This window comes from Stomoxys calcitrans, chromosome 3, assembly GCF_963082655.1.
Source record: "Stomoxys calcitrans chromosome 3, idStoCalc2.1, whole genome shotgun sequence".
NCBI lineage: Eukaryota > Metazoa > Arthropoda > Insecta > Diptera > Muscidae > Stomoxys > Stomoxys calcitrans.
Genome location: NC_081554.1, coordinates 188,964,985 through 188,987,569, shown reverse-complemented (window position 1 = coordinate 188,987,569; position 22,585 = coordinate 188,964,985). Strand labels below are relative to the sequence as shown.

General features: G+C 38.1%; 6 protein-coding genes across 6 annotated transcripts; 3 read left to right on the top strand and 3 right to left on the bottom strand.

The window, feature by feature from the left end:
* Positions 1 to 455: 455 nt before the first annotated feature.
* On the top strand, positions 456 to 2,014 carry LOC106082047 (zinc finger protein 652). The gene is made up of 2 exons (XM_013244354.2): positions 456 to 759; positions 817 to 2,014. Exons 1-2 carry the CDS (start codon positions 562 to 564, stop codon positions 1,720 to 1,722), a joined length of 1,104 nt encoding a protein of 367 aa, XP_013099808.2. The 5' UTR covers positions 456 to 561; the 3' UTR covers positions 1,723 to 2,014.
* Positions 1,720 to 2,839, bottom strand: LOC106082049 (alpha-ketoglutarate-dependent dioxygenase alkB homolog 4). Its single transcript, XM_013244356.2, has 2 exons — positions 2,035 to 2,839; positions 1,720 to 1,963 (listed from the first exon to the last, which is right to left on the bottom strand). Exons 1-2 carry the CDS (start codon positions 2,775 to 2,777, stop codon positions 1,780 to 1,782), a joined length of 927 nt encoding a protein of 308 aa, XP_013099810.1. The 5' UTR covers positions 2,778 to 2,839; the 3' UTR covers positions 1,720 to 1,779.
* A 1,599-nt stretch (positions 2,840 to 4,438) lies between these two features.
* Positions 4,439 to 11,763, top strand: LOC106082080 (actin-binding protein IPP). The gene is made up of 7 exons (XM_013244398.2): positions 4,439 to 4,856; positions 4,927 to 5,183; positions 7,110 to 7,297; positions 9,647 to 9,838; positions 9,914 to 10,755; positions 10,826 to 11,081; positions 11,144 to 11,763. Exons 2-7 carry the CDS (start codon positions 4,928 to 4,930, stop codon positions 11,276 to 11,278), a joined length of 1,869 nt encoding a protein of 622 aa, XP_013099852.1. The 5' UTR covers positions 4,439 to 4,856; position 4,927; the 3' UTR covers positions 11,279 to 11,763.
* A 4,038-nt stretch (positions 11,764 to 15,801) lies between these two features.
* Positions 15,802 to 17,259, bottom strand: LOC131995562 (uncharacterized). Its single transcript, XM_059364324.1, has 2 exons — positions 16,960 to 17,259; positions 15,802 to 16,820 (listed from the first exon to the last, which is right to left on the bottom strand). The coding sequence occupies exons 1-2, from the start codon at positions 17,257 to 17,259 to the stop codon at positions 16,791 to 16,793; spliced, it is 330 nt and encodes a 109-aa protein (XP_059220307.1). The 3' UTR covers positions 15,802 to 16,790.
* A 1,745-nt stretch (positions 17,260 to 19,004) lies between these two features.
* On the top strand, positions 19,005 to 20,387 carry LOC106082082 (uncharacterized). Its single transcript, XM_013244403.2, has 2 exons — positions 19,005 to 19,433; positions 19,494 to 20,387. Exons 1-2 carry the CDS (start codon positions 19,105 to 19,107, stop codon positions 20,362 to 20,364), a joined length of 1,200 nt encoding a protein of 399 aa, XP_013099857.2. The 5' UTR covers positions 19,005 to 19,104; the 3' UTR covers positions 20,365 to 20,387.
* LOC106082083 (uncharacterized) lies at positions 20,295 to 22,165 on the bottom strand. The gene is made up of 3 exons (XM_013244404.2): positions 21,957 to 22,165; positions 20,889 to 21,045; positions 20,295 to 20,831 (listed from the first exon to the last, which is right to left on the bottom strand). Exons 1-3 carry the CDS (start codon positions 22,084 to 22,086, stop codon positions 20,384 to 20,386), a joined length of 735 nt encoding a protein of 244 aa, XP_013099858.1. The 5' UTR covers positions 22,087 to 22,165; the 3' UTR covers positions 20,295 to 20,383.
* Positions 22,166 to 22,585: the final 420 nt, after the last annotated feature.

The following is a 22,585-nucleotide window of genomic DNA, read 5'->3' as shown; positions in this document are numbered from 1 at the left end:
GAAAAATTTGTCAACGCCGACTATATAAAAATCCGCAATTACTTTTTGGGCAACCCAATAGTTCGCGTCACTTTTCTTTGCTTGTGTGTACTATGGTTCTTAACTAAAAAGCACACGAGCAACCGAACGTTATGAAGACTCGTTGACAGATAGTGTTCTCGACGAAGAAAAATTTTACTCAGCTGTTGCTGTACACTACCTAGGTCATGATATTTAGAAAATGCAAACGAAGCAAACTTCAAAGTATTGAGAGAAGAATTCTGCTTGCGACATGTTCTTAGATAATTGTCATTCATCTAAATATATTCACAAGCGCCACCAACCTGTTAATGTGCGAAGTTCAAATTCTTTATATTTAATTTATCTATGTTGACATTTGCTTTAAAATTTTGAGAGCACAACAATTTCTGCTATTTCAATCTCCTTTGTAATATGTTTTCGTCAGTCTGGTGAAATCAACACGCAACGTAGTCAACACTGTAAATGTTTTGTTTACTATTATTGGATATTTATTGAAAGAAGTTAAACTTTGTCAATTAATGAATCCTTTCGATTAATGACATGGATAATAGTGGAGGCATCATAAATATAGAAGATTTATATCACGCATGTCGCGTTTGTTTCAAAAAAGGTGTCATTAATATACTGGATTCTAGTTTAACAATGACCAATGATAATCCAGAAATGGAGAACTCACCCACTGTTGGAACATCTAATTGCGAAAATGTTTTAGATTTAATAGATATATTTAGCAATGCGGTAAGAATAACAAACACTTTCCATGACACAATCATTGTAAAAGTAATTTTCTTACAGATGGATATAATGGAGTTAACGGATGTATTTTCTTTTTTATGTGAGCAGTGCCTGGAAAGTCTCAAATTTTGTCATACCTTTTATGAGAAACTTAAGGATAGCAATGTTATGTTGAAACAACTCTACAATGAAAATCTCAATGCTTGTGTGGAAGAGGAGCATTTAATCGAAGAATCAGAAAATGAAATCGAAGAAGAAGAATTAAATTTTGACAATATTATAGTACCAATAGGCAATCAGGATATTCGGCACAATGAAGTCGAATTAACAATAGAAGAAGAAACACCTGCAGCATTAAAATCCATTGTTGGTAATACCCCTGTACATAGAACATTTGATGAAAATTCTTCGCTGGTGGTAACACAGCTGGTCACCTCCGCGTTAGAGAGTGTGCGCAGCAATGAACAGGAGTATTTAGAATTTAATCCTATACCCAACCTACTAACGGTCGATTGTAAAGCTGTCGAAGTAAAGGGTTTAAAGCAATTGGAATCTTTAAGGAATCCTTCTAGTATGGATAGCCCAAGCGCATCCACAACGTCTCCTATATACATGTGCCAATATTGCCCTCAAGCATTTACCAAAGCCGATTTTCTCAAAACGCATGTTTTAAAAACCCATATTTGTAATTTTTGCACACAGCCTTTTAAATTGGCGAATGATCTCTACCGACACATAAGGCAATCGCACACAGAACATCGCTGTGTAGTTTGTCAAAAGATTTTTAGTTCGACTACAAATTTGAGGCACCATATCAAACGAGTGCACCATATACATTTGCCACCTAAGATGACTTTGCTGGACTTTGTAGAAACAGTGCAAGACGAACGAGATGTCGCAGTCGACTACTCGCCGGAAACCTATGACAGCAGTATTTATTTTTCAAATGAAGATAATTTCCAGTAGTTTTGTGTTAATTATAGTTTAAAACTTTTTTTATTATTTTGAGATAATATATATACATTACCAAAATTCTAAAGCATTTTTGGTGACTTCGCAGCCTTTTTCGTATGATTTTCCACCTTCCAGATACATTGGCGTAAATTCTCGATAGGCCACACAAACTCTTCTCTGGTCAATGTCTTCGCGCAAAACAGAATGCTCAAATTGATATCGAGCTGCACCATATAAAACAATTAAAGATAGGCTATAAGGAAAACCAAAAATGCCATATAATAAAAATTTAAATATATAATCACTTGAAGAAATTTTTCTTACTTAGGCATAGGTATTCTTATCACTTTTCCCTGAAATATTGTCAATTCATCTTTGTCCAGCAAGGGTGACAAAAGATGTTTCTCATATGTGGGCACTAAATCTAAATTATATTTGCAAATATCATTTAGGTCTCGGTCTAATACTTCTTGGTATAGACACAATGTCAAGACAGCATCGCCCAGGCAATTGACTGTTACCACCCGTTCCCCCCATATCCAGCAATCATCAATATGGGGATCAATGGAAGCGCCTTTGGTGGGGTCGTATTCCAATGAGCATTGTTCTATAGTTTGGAAATCTTTCAATACCTCTCTCTGAGCAAGCTTTTGTTGTATGTATTGCGTTGTCTGGGGAAATCCTTGAAAATTACCATTCTGAATTTTTCGTTTTTTGAAATTGGTTTTTGGGCCGAAATTTTGTTTTCTACGTCCACTTTGAGATATACACCATGGTAAGGAATCTAAATCGGCAATTGTTTTCTCAGCCTCTTCAGGGGAAAGGAAGCGTTCTTCAACCAATATCCCCGGCAAATCTAAAGCATTTTCTCCTCCATGTAGCGGATGTTCTGCTTGTATAGTTTGTGTATTCCAACCACGATATAATCTCCTGCATTTGATGCACCAAGACCAGGCTTCAAGCTTTTGATATTCCTTCCTAGGATTTGGTTTCTCTATGTTAAAGTCCTGTTCACACTGCAAGCAGGTGCGTACTCCTTTGCATCCGCAAGGTCTTATAGTATTCATGTTTTATATTACCGTGGTAAACGGTGAAATAGATATTTGGAAATTTGTAATAAATTAAACAGCTGATGAGAATAGGGGGAGACATATGGTTTGACAAAAAAACAATGTTGCCAATAACATAGATTTTTTGCAATAGCAAAAATATTACTATGGACAGTTGAAAAATACGACTATGCATACTGTCAGATACGAAAAACGAACATTTTGCAATTGAAAACACATAGCTTACGCGATTACTTTTTTGAAACACAACAAAAATTTCAATGATAACATAAAGCCCAAAACAGGATGAGCGCGTTGATGAGCGTCGCGTACGCACACGTATACACTCACTCACGCAAATGCTTTTGTGTGTGTCGGCAAAACGTCGATCCGCTCGATGACAAGATGGCGGATTGCCCCCTATGATTTGTGGCTGTTGTACAAATGAGACCACCTTTAATTGTTTCGCCATGATACAAACCAAGTTATTTTAAATAATCAAAATTTATTGATGACTTGCTTAAAAACAATTGTTTAGTAAACTTGCAATAAGAACAATTGAATACTTGGGCATTGCTCACAGATAAAAGTCTTTTTGGATTAATGCTTTTATGGCACCAAGATTTTATTAGCATGTAAAAGCCGGATGATTGCTGATGCCGACGCCTTAGTCTATTTTGGATATCGAACTCATGATGCCAACTCATAATTTGAGGATACTCATAATATCCACTGATAATTCCAGCATACTACAAACTGTCAAAATTGTATATATGTATGCTTCATTTGATTTAAAAAATGTATTAGATTGGTCGATACTAGCCATGATCTGGAGGCCATCATAGCGCAGAGGTAAGCATGTCCGCCTATGATGCTGGACGCTTGGGTTCAAATCCTGGCGAGAACATCAGAAAAATGTTCATCGTACGCACACGTATACACTCACTCACGCAAATGCTTTTGTGTGTGTCGGCAAAACGTCGATCCGCTCGATGACAAGATGGCGGATTGCCCCCTATGATTTGTGGCTGTTGTACAAATGAGACCACCTTTAATTGTTTCGCCATGATACAAACCAAGTTATTTTAAATAATCAAAATTTATTGATGACTTGCTTAAAAACAATTGTTTAGTAAACTTGCAATAAGAACAATTGAATACTTGGGCATTGCTCACAGATAAAAGTCTTTTTGGATTAATGCTTTTATGGCACCAAGATTTTATTAGCATGTAAAAGCCGGATGATTGCTGATGCCGACGCCGTCCAACAATGAATTTACACATAGATTGTAAATGTCTCAAATAAAAACATTTCGTTTTGACAAATTCTTTCAACATTGAAGAATTTATCATCAATTTTCGAAGGGCAATGCCAAAATATATTTTAACAAAATCATCATTAAATCATAAACGTCAAAACTTGCTTGGCTTCTGTTAAAAATCTTACTGGCCCTTGGGTTACTCAAATTTATTCACCACACCAAACGACATATTTTTAACAACCCTACAACTTTGCTATCAATTGGCATGCAGCCATTGTTCACAATATGCATTTGTTCGGTTTTTCAAAATGCTGTTATTGTAACGGACATATAAAAGTCATGTCAAATCCAAAGTCATGACATCCGTGTACACTCTGCACCGTGATATAAGTAGAACTTATTGTCAATTGTCTGTCTGTCATATACTTCATGTATCAATTTTCTTCACACAAACAAATCATTTGGAAAATTTTTTTAACATTACTTTATAAAAAAAAATAAATAAAATTCGAATGGTATTAGTTATCAAATTTCTTTGTTGCAACAAATTCATGCAAGGAACATAAAGCACCGTTTGGCGAAACCAACTCTCAACTCCATCAAAAGAAAAACTAGAAAGCCAACTTCTCCATTGGGGAAAAAATTACAAACAGCTGATCAATTGTCACTACATACCTTATTTCTCGTATAGTGTACCCTTCTTTGAGAGATGAATTGCAGGCAATTATCATTAATTAAAATTAATTAAGGAAAAGTAAGTGCAATACAACACAACAACACACAAGAAGCCATAAAACTAAGAAAAACAGCGTAAGCAGTCATTCAGTCGTAACAAGTAAGTGAAAGTCATGTAATACCGTCTCCATGTATTCCGCACTATCAACATTTTTTTGTTTGCCCCACAGAATGCCTCCCTTAAAATCGTACTCCCCACAAAACGAATATAATGGAAACAATAACTCGCCTACCGACAACACCTCAGGAGCCCATGGATCAGATACCACTGCATCATCCAGCTCAACTGTTACAACTTCGTTGAATATTCAACGATCGACCACAAAGTCGCCACCTTACAATAATGCACAGTACCCATTTAAGGTGCTGGCGAATCTGCAGCAGCTTCGTTCACAAAAAAGATTTTGTGATGTGGATATTGTTGCAGGTAAGGCCAACAGCAATATGCTAAAATTTTATCAATCATTACTTGGGTTAAAATATCTGGACATCCTATGACCACCCTTCCATAATTGATTTCTGTGATTCCAGGCATTTTGTTGCAATAGTGACAATTATTCTATTCCCCTTCAGTAAAAAATGTTAAAATGTAGAAGAAAAACTGCAAGAGGCCACACCCATATGGAGCTTTTGGATACTATGCGTTTAGTGAACACACAAAACGACCAGTGTTAAAACATTTAAATGATAAGATTACAATTTTGTGTTGTCTATTATATGTGGCTGCTGTTGGATTTACTATTTCTAACAATTTTCTGAAGGCAACTTACCTTCGCGCGGATATTGCCTTTTTTGACTTATCTGTCCACCAACGACTCGACACCATCGAATAACCAAGGATATGCACCCGTAGATATTTTGAAGTATTCTACCAGGGTTAGAGGCATAGGTGCATAGTTTCATAGAAGGTTAGATTGAAATCTAACGGTTTTTTAGACAGTTAAACAACTTTTTTTCCATTCTGATGTCACAGTTTATACGCATGTAACGAAAGACCTTAGTCTATTTTGGATATCGAACTCATGATGCCAACTCATAATTTGAGGATACTCATAATATCCACTGATAATTCCAGCATACTACAAACTGTCAAAATTGTATATATGTATGCTTCATTAGATTTAAAAAATGTATTACATTGGTCGATACTAGCCATGATCTGGAGGCCATCATAGCGCAGAGGTAAGCATGTCCGCCTATGATGCTGGACGCTTGGGTTCAAATCCTGGCGAGAACATCAGAAAAATGTTCATCATTGGTAATCCCCTCCAAATGCTAGCGGCACTTGTGAGGTAATATGCCATGCATGGAAGTTGTTAAAAACTTCTCCCCAAAGAAGTGTCACACTGTGGCACGCCGTTCGGACTCGGCTATAAAAAGGTCTCTTATCATTGAACTTAAACTTTAGACAGACAGCGCTCATTGATATGTAAGAATTTTGACCCTGTTTCTTAGGGGAATGTTTATGGGCCATGCACAGAAGCCATGTAAGAACTTCTCCCCAAAGAAATTTCGCACCGCGGCACGACGTTCGGACTCGCAATCCCATGGCCGCCGGTTGTATGTACCGGATTGACCCGATGAATTCCTTCATCGGCAAGGGCTGCCGCCTCAGTGTACCAAACACTGCTACTACAACAACAACAACGTTCGGACTCGGCTATAAAAAAGGGTGCCTTATCATTCAGCTTTAAACTGGAATCAGCCAAAACTCATTGCTACACATAAATTCGATATTCCCTGTACATAAGACGTATCAACACAATCCTAAGGCAGCCGGTTGTACGAACTGGATTGACCGATAAAGTCCTTCAGGCTATAACACACTGCTACAACAACAACGCATTTCTACATTAACTTAATTTCAGGGCGCAGACGTTTATTTGTTCTCCGATTTCATTAACATTTCTTCGAGAAGGTCATATTAGATTTAGATTTATTTATTCAAACATGTAATCGAAGCCCATTTAAGGATTACAATTTTAACGTACAAAGAGGTCAGAGATATTACCCCCTCTTTCAAAAGTGCTTATGGCTAGTTACACTTTGCTATAGCTTACACCTTTTGCCTAATAGGTACCAGTGGGACGGCAGTAAACATGAAACTCCATTTTTATTTTACACCCATGGTTGCGTGGGTAATTTTTTTAGAATTTGTCGTAGATAATAATTTTGACAACCCCTTGTGAACCAAAAAGTTTACCCAACCTTTTTTCCTAATAGGTACCAGTGGTACTACAGTAAACATGAAACTCGATTTTAACTGTACACCCATGGTTCCGTGGGTAACATTTTTTTTAACTTTGGTAGCTTTATTAAACTAAATATGTTTGATGTTTTAATCAATTTTCAGGTGGAGCCACTTACTATTGCCACCGTGTAATCTTAAGTGCAGCTTCATGTTATTTCGAAGCTATGTTTAGACCAGAGCTGGGTCTGAATGAGGTGAACCAGAAGACTGTGGTATTGCACACAATCGACGGTGATATATTAAGTATACTATTGGATTTTATATACACGGGACGTTGTGAAATAACACAGGTATGTACTTATGTTATGGTATTATATATTAAAAAAAAAATATTTTATGAAATATAGAAGAGAGTATTCCTAATTAAATTCGATATAAAAAAATCTACATTATTTGGTTTATCTCCAAGATCCAAGGGAACTTTTAAAACTCTGTGGTAAAATCATCGTCTACGTTTGCCCCTTGGAACAGGGGCAACCTTCTCACATATCAATGAGCGCTATCCTATTTAAGTTTAAGCTCAAGTGGAAGTATGCGCTAAAGTGGAAGTATGCGCTAAACCTACCTATGATAAGCAAGCAAAAGCGTGCTAAGTTCGGCCGTGCCGAATCTTATATACCCTTCACCATGGAACACATATGTCAAGTTCTTGGCCCAGTATCTCTTAGTATACGCAAACAAAGGATAATGGACAAAAATCGATATGCTTTTGAAGCCATGTCAGGTTATGGACCGTTTCGGACCATACCTGGTTTGGATGTTGGAGACTATAGTAGAAGTCGATGTGCAAAACTCCACCCAAATCGGATAAGAATTGCGCACTATAGGGCCTCAAGAAGTAATATCGGTAGATAGGTTTATATGGGAGCTATATCATATTATAGTCCAACTCAGACCATATTTAGCATGCATGTTGAAAGTCATAGGAGAAGTTGTTGTACAAAATTTTGTAGCCAAATCGGATAATAATTGCGCCCTCTATAGGCTCAAGAAGTATAATCGGGAAATCATTTTATTGGGTTGCCCAAAAAGTAATTGCGGATTTTTCATATAGTCGGCGTTGACAAATTTTTTCACAGCATGTGACTCTATAATTGCATTCTTTCTTCTGTCAGTTATCAGCTGTTACTTTTAGCTTGCTTTAGAAAAAAAGTGTGAAAAAGGATATTTGATTAAAGTTCATTCTAAGTTTTATTAAAAATGCATTTACTTTCCTTTAAAAAATCCGCAATTACTTTTTGGGCAACCCAATATATGGGAGCTATATCAGGTTATGAACCGATTTCGACCATACTTGACATAGTTGTTGGAATTCAAAACAAAAGACTTCACGCTTTGGAAGTCAAAATCCGAAATCGGTTTATGTTACAGCAGTTGATGGAAGTCATAACAAAACACTTCATACAAAATTTCAGCCAAATCGGATAAGAATTGCAAATTCAAGATCCAAGATGGGTTTATATGCCAGCTATATCAAAATATGGAACGATATGGCCCATTTTCTATCTCTGAACACAAAAACCGCCCTCGACTGTCACAGATCCCTCAACGAGATGGCTGAACAGTTCACCTGCTCTGGGTGCCGGGCCACAGAGATATCCCAAAGAATTTTAAAGCGGACGAGCTTGCAAAACTAGGAATTACATTACACATTCCAAGGATACTGGAATCTGTGGGTATGCCTCTATCAACCAGGCCTGAAGCACAACGAATGATAGATGGTCACAAAGAGGGGCCTGTGAGCACTTCAAAACTATGCGGTCTAATTTAGACTTAAAGAGTTCTACCGCTTTACTGTCGCTGTGTCCGTCATGACAGGTCACTGTATTATCGAAAATCATGCGGACAAACTAAAGGTTGCCAGCAACGATTTTTTTCAGAAGCAGTGAGGGCATCGAAGAAAAAGAGACTATTGAACACTTTCTGTGGGTGTCCCGCACTAGCAATCAGAAGGAGTTCCATTTTAGGTTCTCATTTCTTTGAGAACCTGTCTGATTTAACGGATGTGAACATTCGCAAGTTGTTGGGCTTTTTAAAGCGAACATTCGCAAGTTGTTTGGCTTTTTAAAGCGATATGGTGTCTAAGTGAGTCTGATGGCAGACTGCCACTCAAACCTAACCTAACCATGGCGCATTTACAATGCCAACCAGCCTACACTGATAGGAAGTATTTGTGCAAAATTTCAAGCGCCTAGTTTTACTCCTTCGAAAGCTATCGTACTTTCCACACACAGACGGGCGGACATGACTAGATCGACTTAAAATGTCATGGCGATCAAGAATATATAGACTTTATGGGGTCTTAGAGCAATATTTCGATGTGTTAAAAAGGGAATGGCGAAGTTAGTATACCACCATACTATCGTGGAGGGTATAAAAATATCTTTGCAAAGTAAAGCTTCAGCTCAATGTCTTAATTTTTATCGTCTTAGAATTTCACGAGGAACAAGAATATGCATATGTATATAATTTATAGAATAGTAAATAAATGTTACGAAGTGTTGCAAACAGAATGACAAAATGAAAAATTTAGAGATTCTTTAAAAAGTCTGAAATTTCTAATAAATATTGCATAAAATCTTATCATGTCACATATAAAACAAACGTTAATATATTTTTTATTCTTTTTATTTCGACAGTCCAACGTCCAAGAATTATTAGCAGCTGCAGATATGTTGCAATTGCCTGAAATTGTTGATGGTTGTTGTGAGTTTCTTTGTCGCGAACTGCATGCCAGCAACGCTTTAGGGATTCTACGTTTTGCTGAGGCCCATAACTGTGAGGCTTTGGCAAAGAGTGCTTTAAATTTTGTCCATGCCAATTTTCCAGCAGTAAGTTTTGTATTAACCTTGCTGCTACTTACATGAGTAAAATCAAATATTATCTTTTTTTCTTTTCCCTCATAGATTACCCAGGAAGATGAATTTCTGGAAACACCACAAACTCTTTTATCGCAATTGTTAACTTCCGAACTTCTACGTGTCGATTCAGAATCTCAAGTTTTTCAAGCAGCTTTGCGTTGGATTAAACACGATGTTACCCAGAGGAGATGTTATGTCTTTGATATTCTCTCTCTGGTACGGCTGGCATTGGTTCCTGTAAAAGTCATAGATCAAGCCTTACGTGATTGCCGTGATATGTCGGTAAAAATTGCTTTGAGATCAATATGCAGAGATATAGCTTCCAAACGGGGTCAATTGGTTCCGCTGAGAGTTTGTCCTCGACAATTGGCTAAGAAAAATATATACATTATTGGTGGATCTCGCAGAGAAACTTCATCCACCTGGAATCCCGCCGATGACATATTTGATACTGTGGCGAAATTCGATATATTTCGCAGGGAATGGTCGGAGACAGCACCCATGGAAATTGGGCGTATACTGCCAGGCGTTGCCGCTTTAAATGGCAAAATTTATGTAATAGGCGGCGAGAGGGGAGCCCAAATTCTGGCCAATGGCGAAGTTTATGATCCACAAAACGATTGCTGGTCGCCTATATCACCAATGATCGTACCGCGTTGTGAATTCGGCTTGTGCGCCATGGACAATAGTTTGTTGGCGGTAGGTGGTTGGATAGGTGATGATATTGGTGGTTCCATGGAACGTTACGATCCCGATAAGGATGTCTGGGAGATTATAGGTAGCTTGCCTGAACCTCGCTTCAGCATGGGAGTAGTAAGCTTTGAAGGTTTAATATACATAGTGGGAGGCTGTACTATATCCACACGTCATTTACCAGATTTGGTGAGGTATGCAATGTTAAAATCAGATGAATTATTAAAAAAAATATTTGTTGGCTAATATTTATTGTTTTTGCAGCTATAATCCGGTAACACAAGAATGGCAACCTTTGGCCCGCATGCAGGTGGCTCGTTGTCAAATGGGAGTTGCTATTTTGGATCGTTATCTATATGTGGTGGGTGGTAATAGCAGTTCCCAAGCTGTCCTAAGTTCTGTAGAACGTTATAGTTTTGATGACAATACATGGTCCACAGTTTGTGCAATGTCGGTTCCTCGAGCCATACCAGCAGTGGCGGCTGCCGATGGCCTATTATATGTGGCTGGAGGAGATCAGGTAAATTCACATAGGCATTCTACATCATGTGAACTATGAATTAATTGAATTTATCTTTAAAGCCCTGTGAAGCGACTTTTTATCGAGCCCAGGTTACAATAAGTGCTGTAGAATGTTATGATCCCTTAACTGATAATTGGAAAAATTGTCCCGATTTGCCTGTCAGCCGCTCAGAAGCTGGTGCCGTTGTTGTATAAAAAAACCGACTCATAATTCTGCCCTGGAGTAGTCGATGTTTCAAAAGCCCTTCAGAAAATCATTTGTCCACCTTATTGCGCAAGATTGTGCTGTTTGGGCAGCCGCAAAAAAAGAAAATCCCTGATAGAATAGGTGGCTACTATAGAATTTATGTTGTTTATGTATTTTTTTATATTGTATTCGTATCTTTATGTATCTTTAACAAAAAAAAATCCCCCGAAAATCATCATTCTCGTATACAAAAACCTTAGTTATGTAATAATCTCTATGTATTTAAATATTTAAGTTTTATACGCCTATACACACACACCCACACATAACCAAAATTTTTTCGCCAAAATTTAAGCATTAAAAAATCCTTGAAAAGGTCTTAATCTAACAACGCCCCAAATCATATTGAATGTAAAGAATTACCCCAATATGGCAACATACGTATTAATTGATGTAACATTGCAAGAATAAACAAATATTTATTGAAATACAAACAAAAGTAGTTTCATATTTGAGAAATTAACAGTCGATAATGAGCCCTGCAGCGAAATTCCTATATTTTATTTTTCTTTATTTTAAGGACCGATAGGTTCCTATAACAAAGTTAAATGCTACACTCTGTCCTTTCTCTGTTCGTCTTTGCGTTTCCATTCAGTTGTTCCAATTGTAAACAACCAAGAGATGGCACTAATTTAAATGTTAGTGCTACTTTCTTAGAGTGGCTTAACGCCTATAACATCGTTCATCATGTGGTAGTTGTCTATAAATGACTTTATTAGCAAGTTTACATTGAAATTTTTATGATCTGGATTTTACTAAGTTCAAAAACAAATTCTGTCCTATTACACTGCGGAACGCCATTGAGGAACACCCCAAGGAGGGGTGTTTTCACCGATACTGTGCAACCTCGTGTTTAATGAAATCCTGATGGATCTCGGTGGGGACGGCACGAGGATTATCGCTTATGCGGACGACGTCGTGCTGCTGGTCCGAGACAAGTTTCTGTCGACGATCTGCGAGATCATGGAAGGCTCACTGAGGAGGTTGTCGCGATGGGCTACCAATCCAGGGAAGACGGAGCTAGTGCTTTTTACGCATAGATATAAGATACCGGAGTACAGACTCCCGTCCTTTGGGGTCACCCTGCTGCTATCGAAGGAGGCGAAGTACCTAGGCAAAGTCCTCCATTCGAAATTATCCTGGAAGAGAAACGCCGAGGAAAGAAACCGTAAGGCACTGTGCCCTTTTTACTCCTGCAGGAGGATGTTCGGTAGGAAGTGGGGGGTGGCTCCCAAGATGATTTATTGGATGTATGCGGCCGTCGTGAGACCAGTACTGGCCTATGGAGCACTGTTATGGTGGGACGCCGTAGAGAAGGAGGCGTGCGAAGGAGTTTGAGAAGGTCCAGAGATTGGCCTGCGTAGGGATCACAGGGCGCTAAGATCCGCACCGCCAGCAGGCCTGGAGGCGATGCTAGATATGCAGCCCGTTGGGGCCTATATTTGGAACTGCGCAGCCTGGGTCGCCCTTAGGCTGAGATACCCCGGCATGCTGAAGGAGGATGGTTCGATTCTGGGTGTTATGGATACGGAGGGTAGACTTAGGAGGATCTCCGATTACCTGTCACCAGTTCCGACTGGAGTGAGGGCATTCGCGATTCGTTTTCCTGAGAGGGACGATCTACACAGATGGCTCCAATATGGAGTCAGGGACTGGATAGGGGTTCTACTCTAATGCACTCAATATCAGTATGTATTATTATTATTTATTAATAGATTTTTGAGTACACAATGATAGAGGTTTGAAATTCAGTGTTGTTGTAAATCTATAAAGCTGGCATAGCAAGAATGCTGTTAGCCATATAATTCATTGATATTACCAAAGGTTGGCTGATTATAGTATGTTAATCTATGTTATATAAAGTTGTTTAACATATTGGAGACTATAAAAAAGAGAAAGTGCTATTTTAAAAGTTAAATTCATTTTGTATAAAGTTTCTATATTTAATACAATTTTCTAAATATTTGTATAGAGATAAAAAATTCGTGCCATTCAATATGCTTATTACTTCGTTTACATTAAGTGTGGGCTTATTAAAGTAAATAATTCTGAGATTTGTGTATATTGGGCACGAGCCGATAAAGTGGAAGGTGTTCTCGGTTTCGTCTGTGTTACAAATTGAGCAAACGCCATCGGTATTGTCTCTGAAAGATCTAGCATTTAAATTAAGTAACCCGCCTCTAGCCTTTACAATGATACTTGTAGCACGTGAAGATAAGTTCGCAGTGAGTTCCGGTATCCTGGTGTATTCAAGCTGTGGGTAAAGGTCATGGAACTGTGAGCCTTTTGCCCTAACCTCAAAATCTAATCTCTCCTTTGATTTAAGTAGTTCTATAACTTCTTTCCAGTACGAGGGTAAATGTGTCGCGTTGTAGTGCAAAGAAAATTGCAGAGATTGGCATATATTGGACCATTCTTCTGCCCAAGACATATTCAGTTCTATGATCTTCAGCGCAAGAATACGTGGTAATCGTCGACAGTCTAGTTGGAGTACTCTGTCAATGTAGCAAAAATGTGTCTTCAATGTAGAACAGAAAAGTGAATTGAATCCAGTTTCCAGATATAACATGTAGTTAGGCGTATTGTTAGGCAGATATAACATTTTCTTAATAAAGAATCTAAACAATTTCTCCACGTCCTCATATCTTACACATCCCCAAATTTCTGCGGCATAACACATTATAGACTTTGAACACGATTCAAAAATTTTAAGTTTATTAGCCTTCGATATTTTTGGGTGATTAATATATCTTGACCAAGTAGAATTTATCGCCATTTTAGACGCAGTGAGCTTGTTCTGAAGATGTTTTCTAAAAGATAAGTTGTAACTTAATTCGACACCAAGGTAAGTGTAACTATTCACAATTTCGATATTCTGATTCCCAAACCGCCAATTCAAGTTTCTAGCGCCTCTTGTGCCCTTCCGGAAAATAAGTATCTTAGATTTGGCAAGGTTTACCTTCAGACTCCATGTCAAACAATACTCCTCAAGAACGTTAATCATATCTTGTAACCCTTCTGCAGTTTCAGACAGAATGACAATGTCGTCTGCATACAAAAGAACTTTAATGTTAGTATCTGCTACGTTCACACCTCCTGGTAAAGAATCGGGTAAGTCATTAACATATAAAGAAAACAGTACTGGGCTGAGTGTACAACCCTGCTTCACTCCTGTTTCCACCGAAAAGTAATCTGAGAATGCATTTCCGTCCCAGATTTTACTCGTAGTATTTTCATACAATAGTTGCAATATCCGCACAATCTTCGTAGAGAGTCCATAGCTTGACAATTTATAAAATAAGCTGTTTCTGGGGATCAGATCGAAAGCAGATGAGAAATCTACAAAGAAAGCGTAGGTAGCCTTGTTCTTCAAATTATTCAAATTAACAATGTTAACCAGATTGAATATATTGTCAAGCGTGGAGTACTCTTTTCTGAACCCAGACTGGAACTCATTTAGAATGTCATTTCTTTCTATCCAAGCAGATATCCGATTCAAAAGCAAAGAGTTAAAGATCTTACAGTTAGTGTTTAGAAGTGAAAGTCCCCTATAATTAGCCGCAATGTTAACGTCACCTTTTTTAAACAACGGTATCAAGGTAGATTCTCTGAAAGATAACGGAATCCTTTCATTAAGGAATATAGTGTTGAAGACAGCCAATATTTCTTCTAGAAAATTGCGAGGAGCGTATTTATAGAACTCATAAGGGATTCCATCCAGCCCTGGAGACTTATTTCTTCTAAGCCCTTTAATAACAAAGAATAGTTCACACAGTTCAAAGGGAGAGTCAAGGAATGGGTCGACGTAATAAGGCAAACACCAGTGTATGTTCTCGGATTCCTTTCGGTTAAGTAGTAATGCCTTAAAATGTACCATGTAATCATCAGCATTAAGATTTCCTTTTGAATTTTGTGATCTATTCTTCAATGAATTCGACAAGTTCCACCAATCCTTGCTACTCGTTACTCTGTCCAGTCTTCTGAGGTTCTCATTATAATATTCCAATTTCTTCCTACTACATAGTCTTTGAAACTTGGTTCTCGATGAATAATATCTTTTCTTATTAACATCAGTATGGAGAGCCCTAAACGCTTTAAGGTTCCTGCGCATTACTGAACGCAAACGGAAGCATGTCCAATCAAACCACGGCTGTTTAGGCTCAAAAAATTTCCTGTTTGTGTTTTTGACATGTGCCTGTCTAATCTTTTGCGTTATACCGCAGATCATGTCGTCCACAGACATATCTGCACGGTAGTATCCATTCACTGGGGTGTTACCCAGATTTAACCCGTATTGAGTCATATTTCTATCGCTCCAATAAAGTCTTCTAGTATCATTCTGTTTAGTCACATTGCTAGAATGCTTTGGGATTTTAAGCTGGAGACAGATGGGCATGTGGTCTGAAAACGGCTTAGCAAGTATTGCAAAATTCTCAATATATTGCAGCAAATCAGATGAGCAAATGCAGTAATCTATCAATGAGCTTCCCATTACACCAAAGAAACTAAGTTTTCCATCCAAATCACCTAAAGTCCTTCCATTTACCACAATACCACCTATGTCCTCAATCATATTCAAAAGCCGTCTCCCTTGTGTATTTATATTCTTATCTTTAGAGCACCTAATTACATTTATATGAGGTTGGTCCCTGATTATATTTTCGTCCAGGACTTGTTGTTCACCTATTCTTGCATTTAGATCTCCCATAATACAGAAGCTGGTTGGATTTAGACTGCTCAAAAATGATACAAACTTATCTGCATCGTTCTTCCAGCTCGTACTATTCAGATAGGTCGGGATAAGTTGGAATAAATTTCCGTCAATATTCACAGATAGCATTGTATGGCTATTGCATTCGGTAAAGTTTAGCTTGTATTTCTTTTTCATTTCTCTTTTGTAACCGAATAGGCAACCTCCACTAGCACGACCCGATTTATGTATTTTAATTGCTTCAACCCAGTGTAGACAATAATTTTGAAAAAATGATGAGAAATAAGTTTGTTTATTAGCAACAACATGGGTTTCAAACAAAAAGAAAATATCAAACTTATTTAAAAAGGTTATAAAGTTTCCAAAATTTAGCGATTTTTCAAGGTTACAAACGTTATAAGCTATTATATGGCACGAATCAGCTAGCTATTGTACATAAGGATTGTTATCGTTTTTATTTAATACTACGTTTTCGTTGCAAACAACCTCACAACTAAAACCGCATTCAGCTAATATATCTTCTAGAAATTTTACATCGTTTGTAGCGGAAGAACGTATCTTTCCATTGAACCAAGTAAAGCGTTTATCGTTGATGTAGATACAAAATTCACCAAGCCGTACTTTTACATCTTTTTTATGCTTAGATATTACTTTGCTAACTTGCCTGAGATTGTATCTAATAGACTGTTCAGCTGCAGTGTAATCCTTCTGAATAAAAATTGCTTGTCCCTTAAGGTTACTTCTAGCATTTAAAACCCTTTGGACTTCGCTGGCGGTACCTAGTGTAAACACAAAAGATTTTCCAGAGGATAGCATTTTGGTGTATGTGACGGTAACATCTACATTCAACACGTCTTTACAGATGTCGGCGAGCTTCTTTTTTGCGGCCGGGATATTATTACAGGATAGTCCACTCACCATGATATTTGTGGTTCTCGATTTCTGGTCAACTAGTTCTAGACGGTTTGTTAATTTCTTTATGTCTTCCTTTAATTTAGAATTCTCATGTTTTAATTCTTCAATTTCATGTTTGATATCCGTCAGATCTTCTTTCTTTGCTACACCCTTCAATTTGTCGTCCAGGACTTCGCATAGTTTGCTCCATGTAAACACGTCTTGATGACTGCTTACACTCATATTTAGGGACGGCGCGTATTTTTTTGGTGTATGTTCTTTATGATCAGGTGATGTCGATAAAAGAGTGCGCTTGCTGCTCATTTAGTATTGCAGTGCACCCTGTGTTTTTCGATAACGATTATTTCTTTTACCAGCTGTATGATGATTATCGATTTGTCCGGCAGTTATAGGTTTGATAGAGCAGTCCAGCTGTTGTTTGTATTTTACTCCTTGTGTTAGTGAAAAATGTGGGCGCCTTCCAGTGATTTAGAAATAGTTTTGCAAATAAGATGAAAAAATAAATGCAAAATTGCGTAGAACTATTCTTCAATAAGGACCAATTTCGTCATCGATGAAACAGCCAAGGTTGTATTATAGTTTGAAGCGCCTATAGTGATGTGTATGAACGTATAGCTTGACTTTGCAGCAAAACAATCAGGAGCGGCCAAAAAACACAACCGTATGCAAATCGAATTCGGATTGAAGTTTGTATCTGAGACTGTCGGACGAGTGTACGGTCTTTCAGGCAGAGGTCTGTGCCAATGCAGTAGCCACAAGAGAAATTCTTGCAAAGGGCTTACCACCCTCGAAACTCAGAATTTATGTTGACAGTATGGTGGCATCAAGGCTTTGGGGTCGAGGATGGTGAAGTCGAGATGCGTGGCGGACTGTTTGGAATCCCTGGATAGGCTCCAGAAAATGAGAGGGCGGACGAGTTCTCCAGGAGGGGTTTGTCTGCGCCGGGCGGACCAGTCATCGGTCTTGCCTACGTACCATTTGTCGAGCTATTGAACACAGTAGAGAGAATGGCGAGGGGGGCGATAAGAAGTCGATGAGTACTTTGACAGGGGTCATTACAGGACACTGTGCCATATGCCGCATGGGGATACCGCACAATGGAGTAGGAGGAGCCTCGATGATGAGGAGGACGAGACTATTGAGCACTTGTTGTGTTTCTGTCAGGGTCAGCAGAGACGTAGGCTCTCCTTTTTGGGGAGCCGTTTCTTCTGTGATCTGGGTGAACTTGCGAACGTAGCTCTGGTACCTCTCCTGAGGTTTGTTGAGGGGAGTGGATGGTTCCGACGGGGGGTGACACAGGCTCCGGCGTATGTAGGTCCGCGCTTGCGTAGGGAAGGGCGGCGACCCATTCAACCAAACCTACACTGCGTTTTTTTGGGATTTTAGTGACACACACAAGCGTACATGCTTATACATGAATGTGCATATCTTGAAAACAGTTGCATTTTTTTGTACTTTTATCGATTATTCAGCATTGAAATCGGGTTTATTTGGGAATTAATAATAAATCCTGCAGAAACGAGATTTTTTTTGTATGGTAAAACTTGCAAAAAAACACAGGACTTAAATCTCGAAAAGGGCATAAATCCGGATTAAGTGGTCAATGTAAACGAAATTTATGACGACCTATTAAAAATACATCATTTAGTCTTTCTTTAAATCAAATTAAATAGCCATATTAAACGATCTTCTGTGCTTAAGAACTAATTTGCCTGTCTATATATTAGGTGCGGTGGTGACAGTGTTGCCCAGCAGCACGTCGTTTGGACTTTTCTAGTAGAAGAAGGTCAGTGAGAGACCGGGCGGTCTATGTTTAGATATAGCTCCCATATAAACGGATCTACAGAGTATAATAGCCTTTAGATTAAATATTTTTAATATTTTAATTTATTTAATATTTTTTTTATTTAGTTTTAACGCCTCTAAAAATAACACCCGGTATATGACAATGACCACACAAAATGTTCATTGGGATGTGAGGTGAAGAATACAAATACCAAATACGTAATCGGTGCTACCGTCTGACTATCACGTTCATCTGGCAACACTTTTAGTTTGTTTATCACCAAAACGAAGACGTATTCGCATCTCCTACTGGTCAAAAGTATTGAAAAATATCTTCAAAGACGGTACAAATTATATTTTAATATGATGTGGTTAATGGCTTACGACTATATGGAAGAATTCCTGCAAATATTAAAAATTTATGTGGCTTTTGTACACTTCATTGAACTGGCCTGTCCGTCGCGATTGCGTTGGGCCCGCGAGGAGTTTAACCAGAATGAAAGGGATATAAAATCGATATATAATCAGTTATTGGATATTGTCAAACAGAGGAATAACCGTGAATTTCGAAAATTTACGCGCATTAACATTTCCACCTACGAACATTTGGTACAATTGTTGAAGAAGAAACTGCAAAAGTATTCGGCTAGAAAACCTATACCACCAGAATGCCGTCTGTTGTTGACACTAATGTGAGTATATGGCGCCAGATTTAAAATCTACAATAGATTCTTCTAACGCACCTATTCTAGGTATTTGGCTTATGATTCCCCCCGACCATTGTTGCAAATGGCATTTCGTCTGGGCTCGACTACGCTGAGGAGTATAATTACGGATACATGCGAATGTATAGCCAATGAATTGGCCTCTGGCTACTATTTGACTTCATTGCGTTCCGAGGACTACTATGAATTGACCGAACAAAATTTGGAGGCCACTGGCATGCCAAATTGCATTGGCAGCTTGGATGCCATACAATTTTTGACTGAAAGAAAGACAAGAGACCCCATAGTGGTTGTGGCTTCCTGTAACACCAAATACCAACTCATCAATGTCGATGTGAACATGCTGGGAGAAGTGATGAAAAACGATAACATAATTAATAATTTACTTCATAATAGGGTTGATAGCCTGCCGGATGACATACAGATGGCTGATAGCGGATTATTGATACCCTCCTACTTTGTTACCCCACGAATTTTCCCCTTTGTTAGGCATACCATGAGACCCTATCCGGGAAAAGTCTTGACTCCATGCAAAGAGGCATTTAATGCCCGACTTAAAACCTGTTCCGACTATTTAGACAATTCCTTCGGCATTTTGATATACAAATGGAAAGTTTTGCAAAATAGATTTGCTGGTCTGCCAGAAATATCCTGCAATATCATTAAATCCTGTATTATTTTGCACAATTTTGCTATAGAACACGATCGTTCGTATCTGCACAATCAGCTAATGGATCATGTGGATGAAACAACGCAAGAGCTGAAATTGGGAGTTTGGCGAGAGGCAGTGAAACTGCCCAAAACAAGATTATTTAGTAATTATGAAAATACTGCTAATAACGACGCTTTTGCAAGCAGAGATTTATTAAAGGATTACTTGTTTAAAGAAAGCACATAATAAAACGTGTATGAAATATTTAAGGTGCGTAGGTTTTATCTTGAAATAAAAGAAGTTCTTGGGTAACAACTTCCAGGAGTCTCTGCTGCAGGCGCATTAAATCAACCGGTGAAAGTTTAGCCTCTTCGACTTGTAGAGCCATCGAATTGAAAAACACTTGATTGGGAGATGGTGGCGAAAAACGTTGCTTTGCATTCTTAAGTAAATTCGAGATCTCTTGACAAGCTTCATTGATGACAGCATCTTTGTCAACTTTCCTTTTTCTGGCCGCATCTTCAGATGACCCTGCCATTTTACTTAAATTAGTCACATTTGCTGTGGAAGTATCTATTTTCTTAATATACTCGTTCAAATCAAAATTTTCGGTTTCATATTCCACTTCGCCAACGTCGTTATAAACACTTGAATCCTGGATAAATTGATTAAAGTCATCATCGTTTTCTTCAATTTTGAAATTAGCAGATGTTCTGAAAAGAAATCAAAATGTTCAAACTTAAAGTTGATAGGTTGACTTGTGAACATACTCTTTAAGGTGGTTGTCCAAAAATTCCAAGTGATGGTAATATTTCCATGTATAATGTGATCGCTCAGAATCATCTTTTTCATCTTCCTTGAACTTGCGTCTCCTTTCTCTTATGTAGGTGTCTCGCAGTGTTTTCCAACGTATGCGAATGGTGCTAGCTAAAAATAGAAAGATGTAAATTAATAACGCAGCTAAATTCAAAGTTATCCGAAAAGCTCTAGGTTACAATGTGCACTTTATCATCAATATTAGTGAAGGAATTTCTGTTAGGCATTTGAATTTAACTTTTGTATGCAAGGCGAGCATGTCAACTGCAGTTCAATAATTATACCTATGTCATACTTATAAACTAAAGACAAATAAAAGCTATTGTACTGTACATTGTCAAGTCCACGTTATAAATATGCTTGGGAGCCCCCGAAAAACATACGGATTTAAGATCTGACGCTCGGCATGGGATAACTGTGCACCACACAGGATGGAACTTTGAGATCTGATATATGTGGTGTTCGCCGTTTACACGAGAAGCTCAGCTGAGAAATGGGGGAGCATCCACAGGTTGCGGACAGTGGGATGCCCGGCTTTTACATGGAGTAGGTGCAGTCGCGGATAATCAACGGTATCTAGTGGAGAGTCTTATTGATAGGCTGGGCGGCACCGGCTCTTGCTTAAATACTTATAGGAATATTCAATATGACAAGGTAAGTAACCAATGGCCATCATGTTCCCAATTTAATGCTAGCTAGAAGTTTTCCCGTCACAAAAGTTCTGACCCAACTTCTATCCGGCAGTCACATCTTGTTTTGGGATTAATGCCGTTATGTTAGATGTTTGTGCCGTTGTCCTATCTGCTATCTGTCCAGCCAAATCTATTTCACTTACAAACCAAGGTATGAGGACACAACACAATGATCCAACTATTGTAGCTTTTCAAACTTGGCAATATATGCAAAATAGTTAAGCAGTCGTTCTAGGAGAAAAAGTTACTTTGCGATGTTGGTAGGGTTGTCGAAAGCATGTATTTATTATTCTATTTACTCGGTAAGATTTGCATGACACAAATACTTACGATCTCGTCGCAATTGTGACGCCACCTCTGCCCACTTTTCAATTTTTTCCTCCCTGTACCTTGGATTTCGATACTTTTTGTCGTATAAAATGGGATTTGCTTTTATGAGTTCTATTAATTGGTATTCCATTTTTACGATAAAAAAATTATTTGGATTTGTGGAAGTGCTATTCAAACAAAACACCACAGATGAAATTATCTACCTTTTCTTTATTTGTAAGCCACAACCTATATTCAAGCGCACAACAAATGCTTAATGGCAAGCATATGTTTAGCGGTGTATAATAGGTATGTTCGCGTACTTTTCCAGTAAATATTTGCAGGAGAGTAAAAACAGCCTTTACTCTCATTCGCTTTTTATTTGAATTAAACAACTGATATTCATAAAATAGCTGTTCGATACTGCAAATTTCTGCAGTATCGAATTACCAAACCCAAAATTGTGTTCTCTCTCGTTCTCTTCCGCTTGCAAATGAATTTCGCGGAATACTTCCAGTAACAATTTGTGCAAATTTACATAAATTTTTGTGTACGCACACACATAATAATAGGTATGTTTGCTTGTGGCAACAAGCGTCAAAGTTGATTATTTTTAAACTTTTCCGCGTTGCTTTTGTAGGGTTTGTGTG

What these genes read in the sequence shown, in the direction of transcription:
- LOC106082047 (XM_013244354.2), top strand. Translation starts at nt 562, where the DNA reads ATGGATAATAGTGGAGGCATCATAAATATAGAAGATTTATATCACGCA. An exon ending in TAGATATATTTAGCAATGCG is followed by an intron (nt 760 to 816) that starts GTAAGAATAACA and finishes ATTTTCTTACAG; the next exon opens with ATGGATATAATGGAGTTAAC.
- LOC106082049 (XM_013244356.2), bottom strand. Translation starts at nt 2,777, where the DNA reads ATGAATACTATAAGACCTTGCGGATGCAAAGGAGTACGCACCTGCTTG. An exon ending in ATAAGAATACCTATGCCTAA is followed by an intron (nt 1,964 to 2,034) that starts GTAAGAAAAATT and finishes TTTTCCTTATAG; the next exon opens with CCTATCTTTAATTGTTTTAT.
- LOC106082080 (XM_013244398.2), top strand. Translation starts at nt 4,928, where the DNA reads ATGCCTCCCTTAAAATCGTACTCCCCACAAAACGAATATAATGGAAAC. An exon ending in TGATGTGGATATTGTTGCAG is followed by an intron (nt 5,184 to 7,109) that starts GTAAGGCCAACA and finishes ATCAATTTTCAG; the next exon opens with GTGGAGCCACTTACTATTGC. An exon ending in CATTTACCAGATTTGGTGAG is followed by an intron (nt 10,756 to 10,825) that starts GTATGCAATGTT and finishes TTGTTTTTGCAG; the next exon opens with CTATAATCCGGTAACACAAG.
- LOC131995562 (XM_059364324.1), bottom strand. Translation starts at nt 17,259, where the DNA reads ATGAGCAGCAAGCGCACTCTTTTATCGACATCACCTGATCATAAAGAA. An exon ending in CGAGAACCACAAATATCATG is followed by an intron (nt 16,821 to 16,959) that starts GTGAGTGGACTA and finishes TGTTTACACTAG; the next exon opens with GTACCGCCAGCGAAGTCCAA.
- LOC106082082 (XM_013244403.2), top strand. Translation starts at nt 19,105, where the DNA reads ATGATGTGGTTAATGGCTTACGACTATATGGAAGAATTCCTGCAAATA. An exon ending in CGTCTGTTGTTGACACTAAT is followed by an intron (nt 19,434 to 19,493) that starts GTGAGTATATGG and finishes CACCTATTCTAG; the next exon opens with GTATTTGGCTTATGATTCCC.
- LOC106082083 (XM_013244404.2), bottom strand. Translation starts at nt 22,086, where the DNA reads ATGGAATACCAATTAATAGAACTCATAAAAGCAAATCCCATTTTATAC. An exon ending in GTCACAATTGCGACGAGATC is followed by an intron (nt 21,046 to 21,956) that starts GTAAGTATTTGT and finishes TTCTATTTTTAG; the next exon opens with CTAGCACCATTCGCATACGT. An exon ending in TTGGACAACCACCTTAAAGA is followed by an intron (nt 20,832 to 20,888) that starts GTATGTTCACAA and finishes ATTTCTTTTCAG; the next exon opens with AACATCTGCTAATTTCAAAA.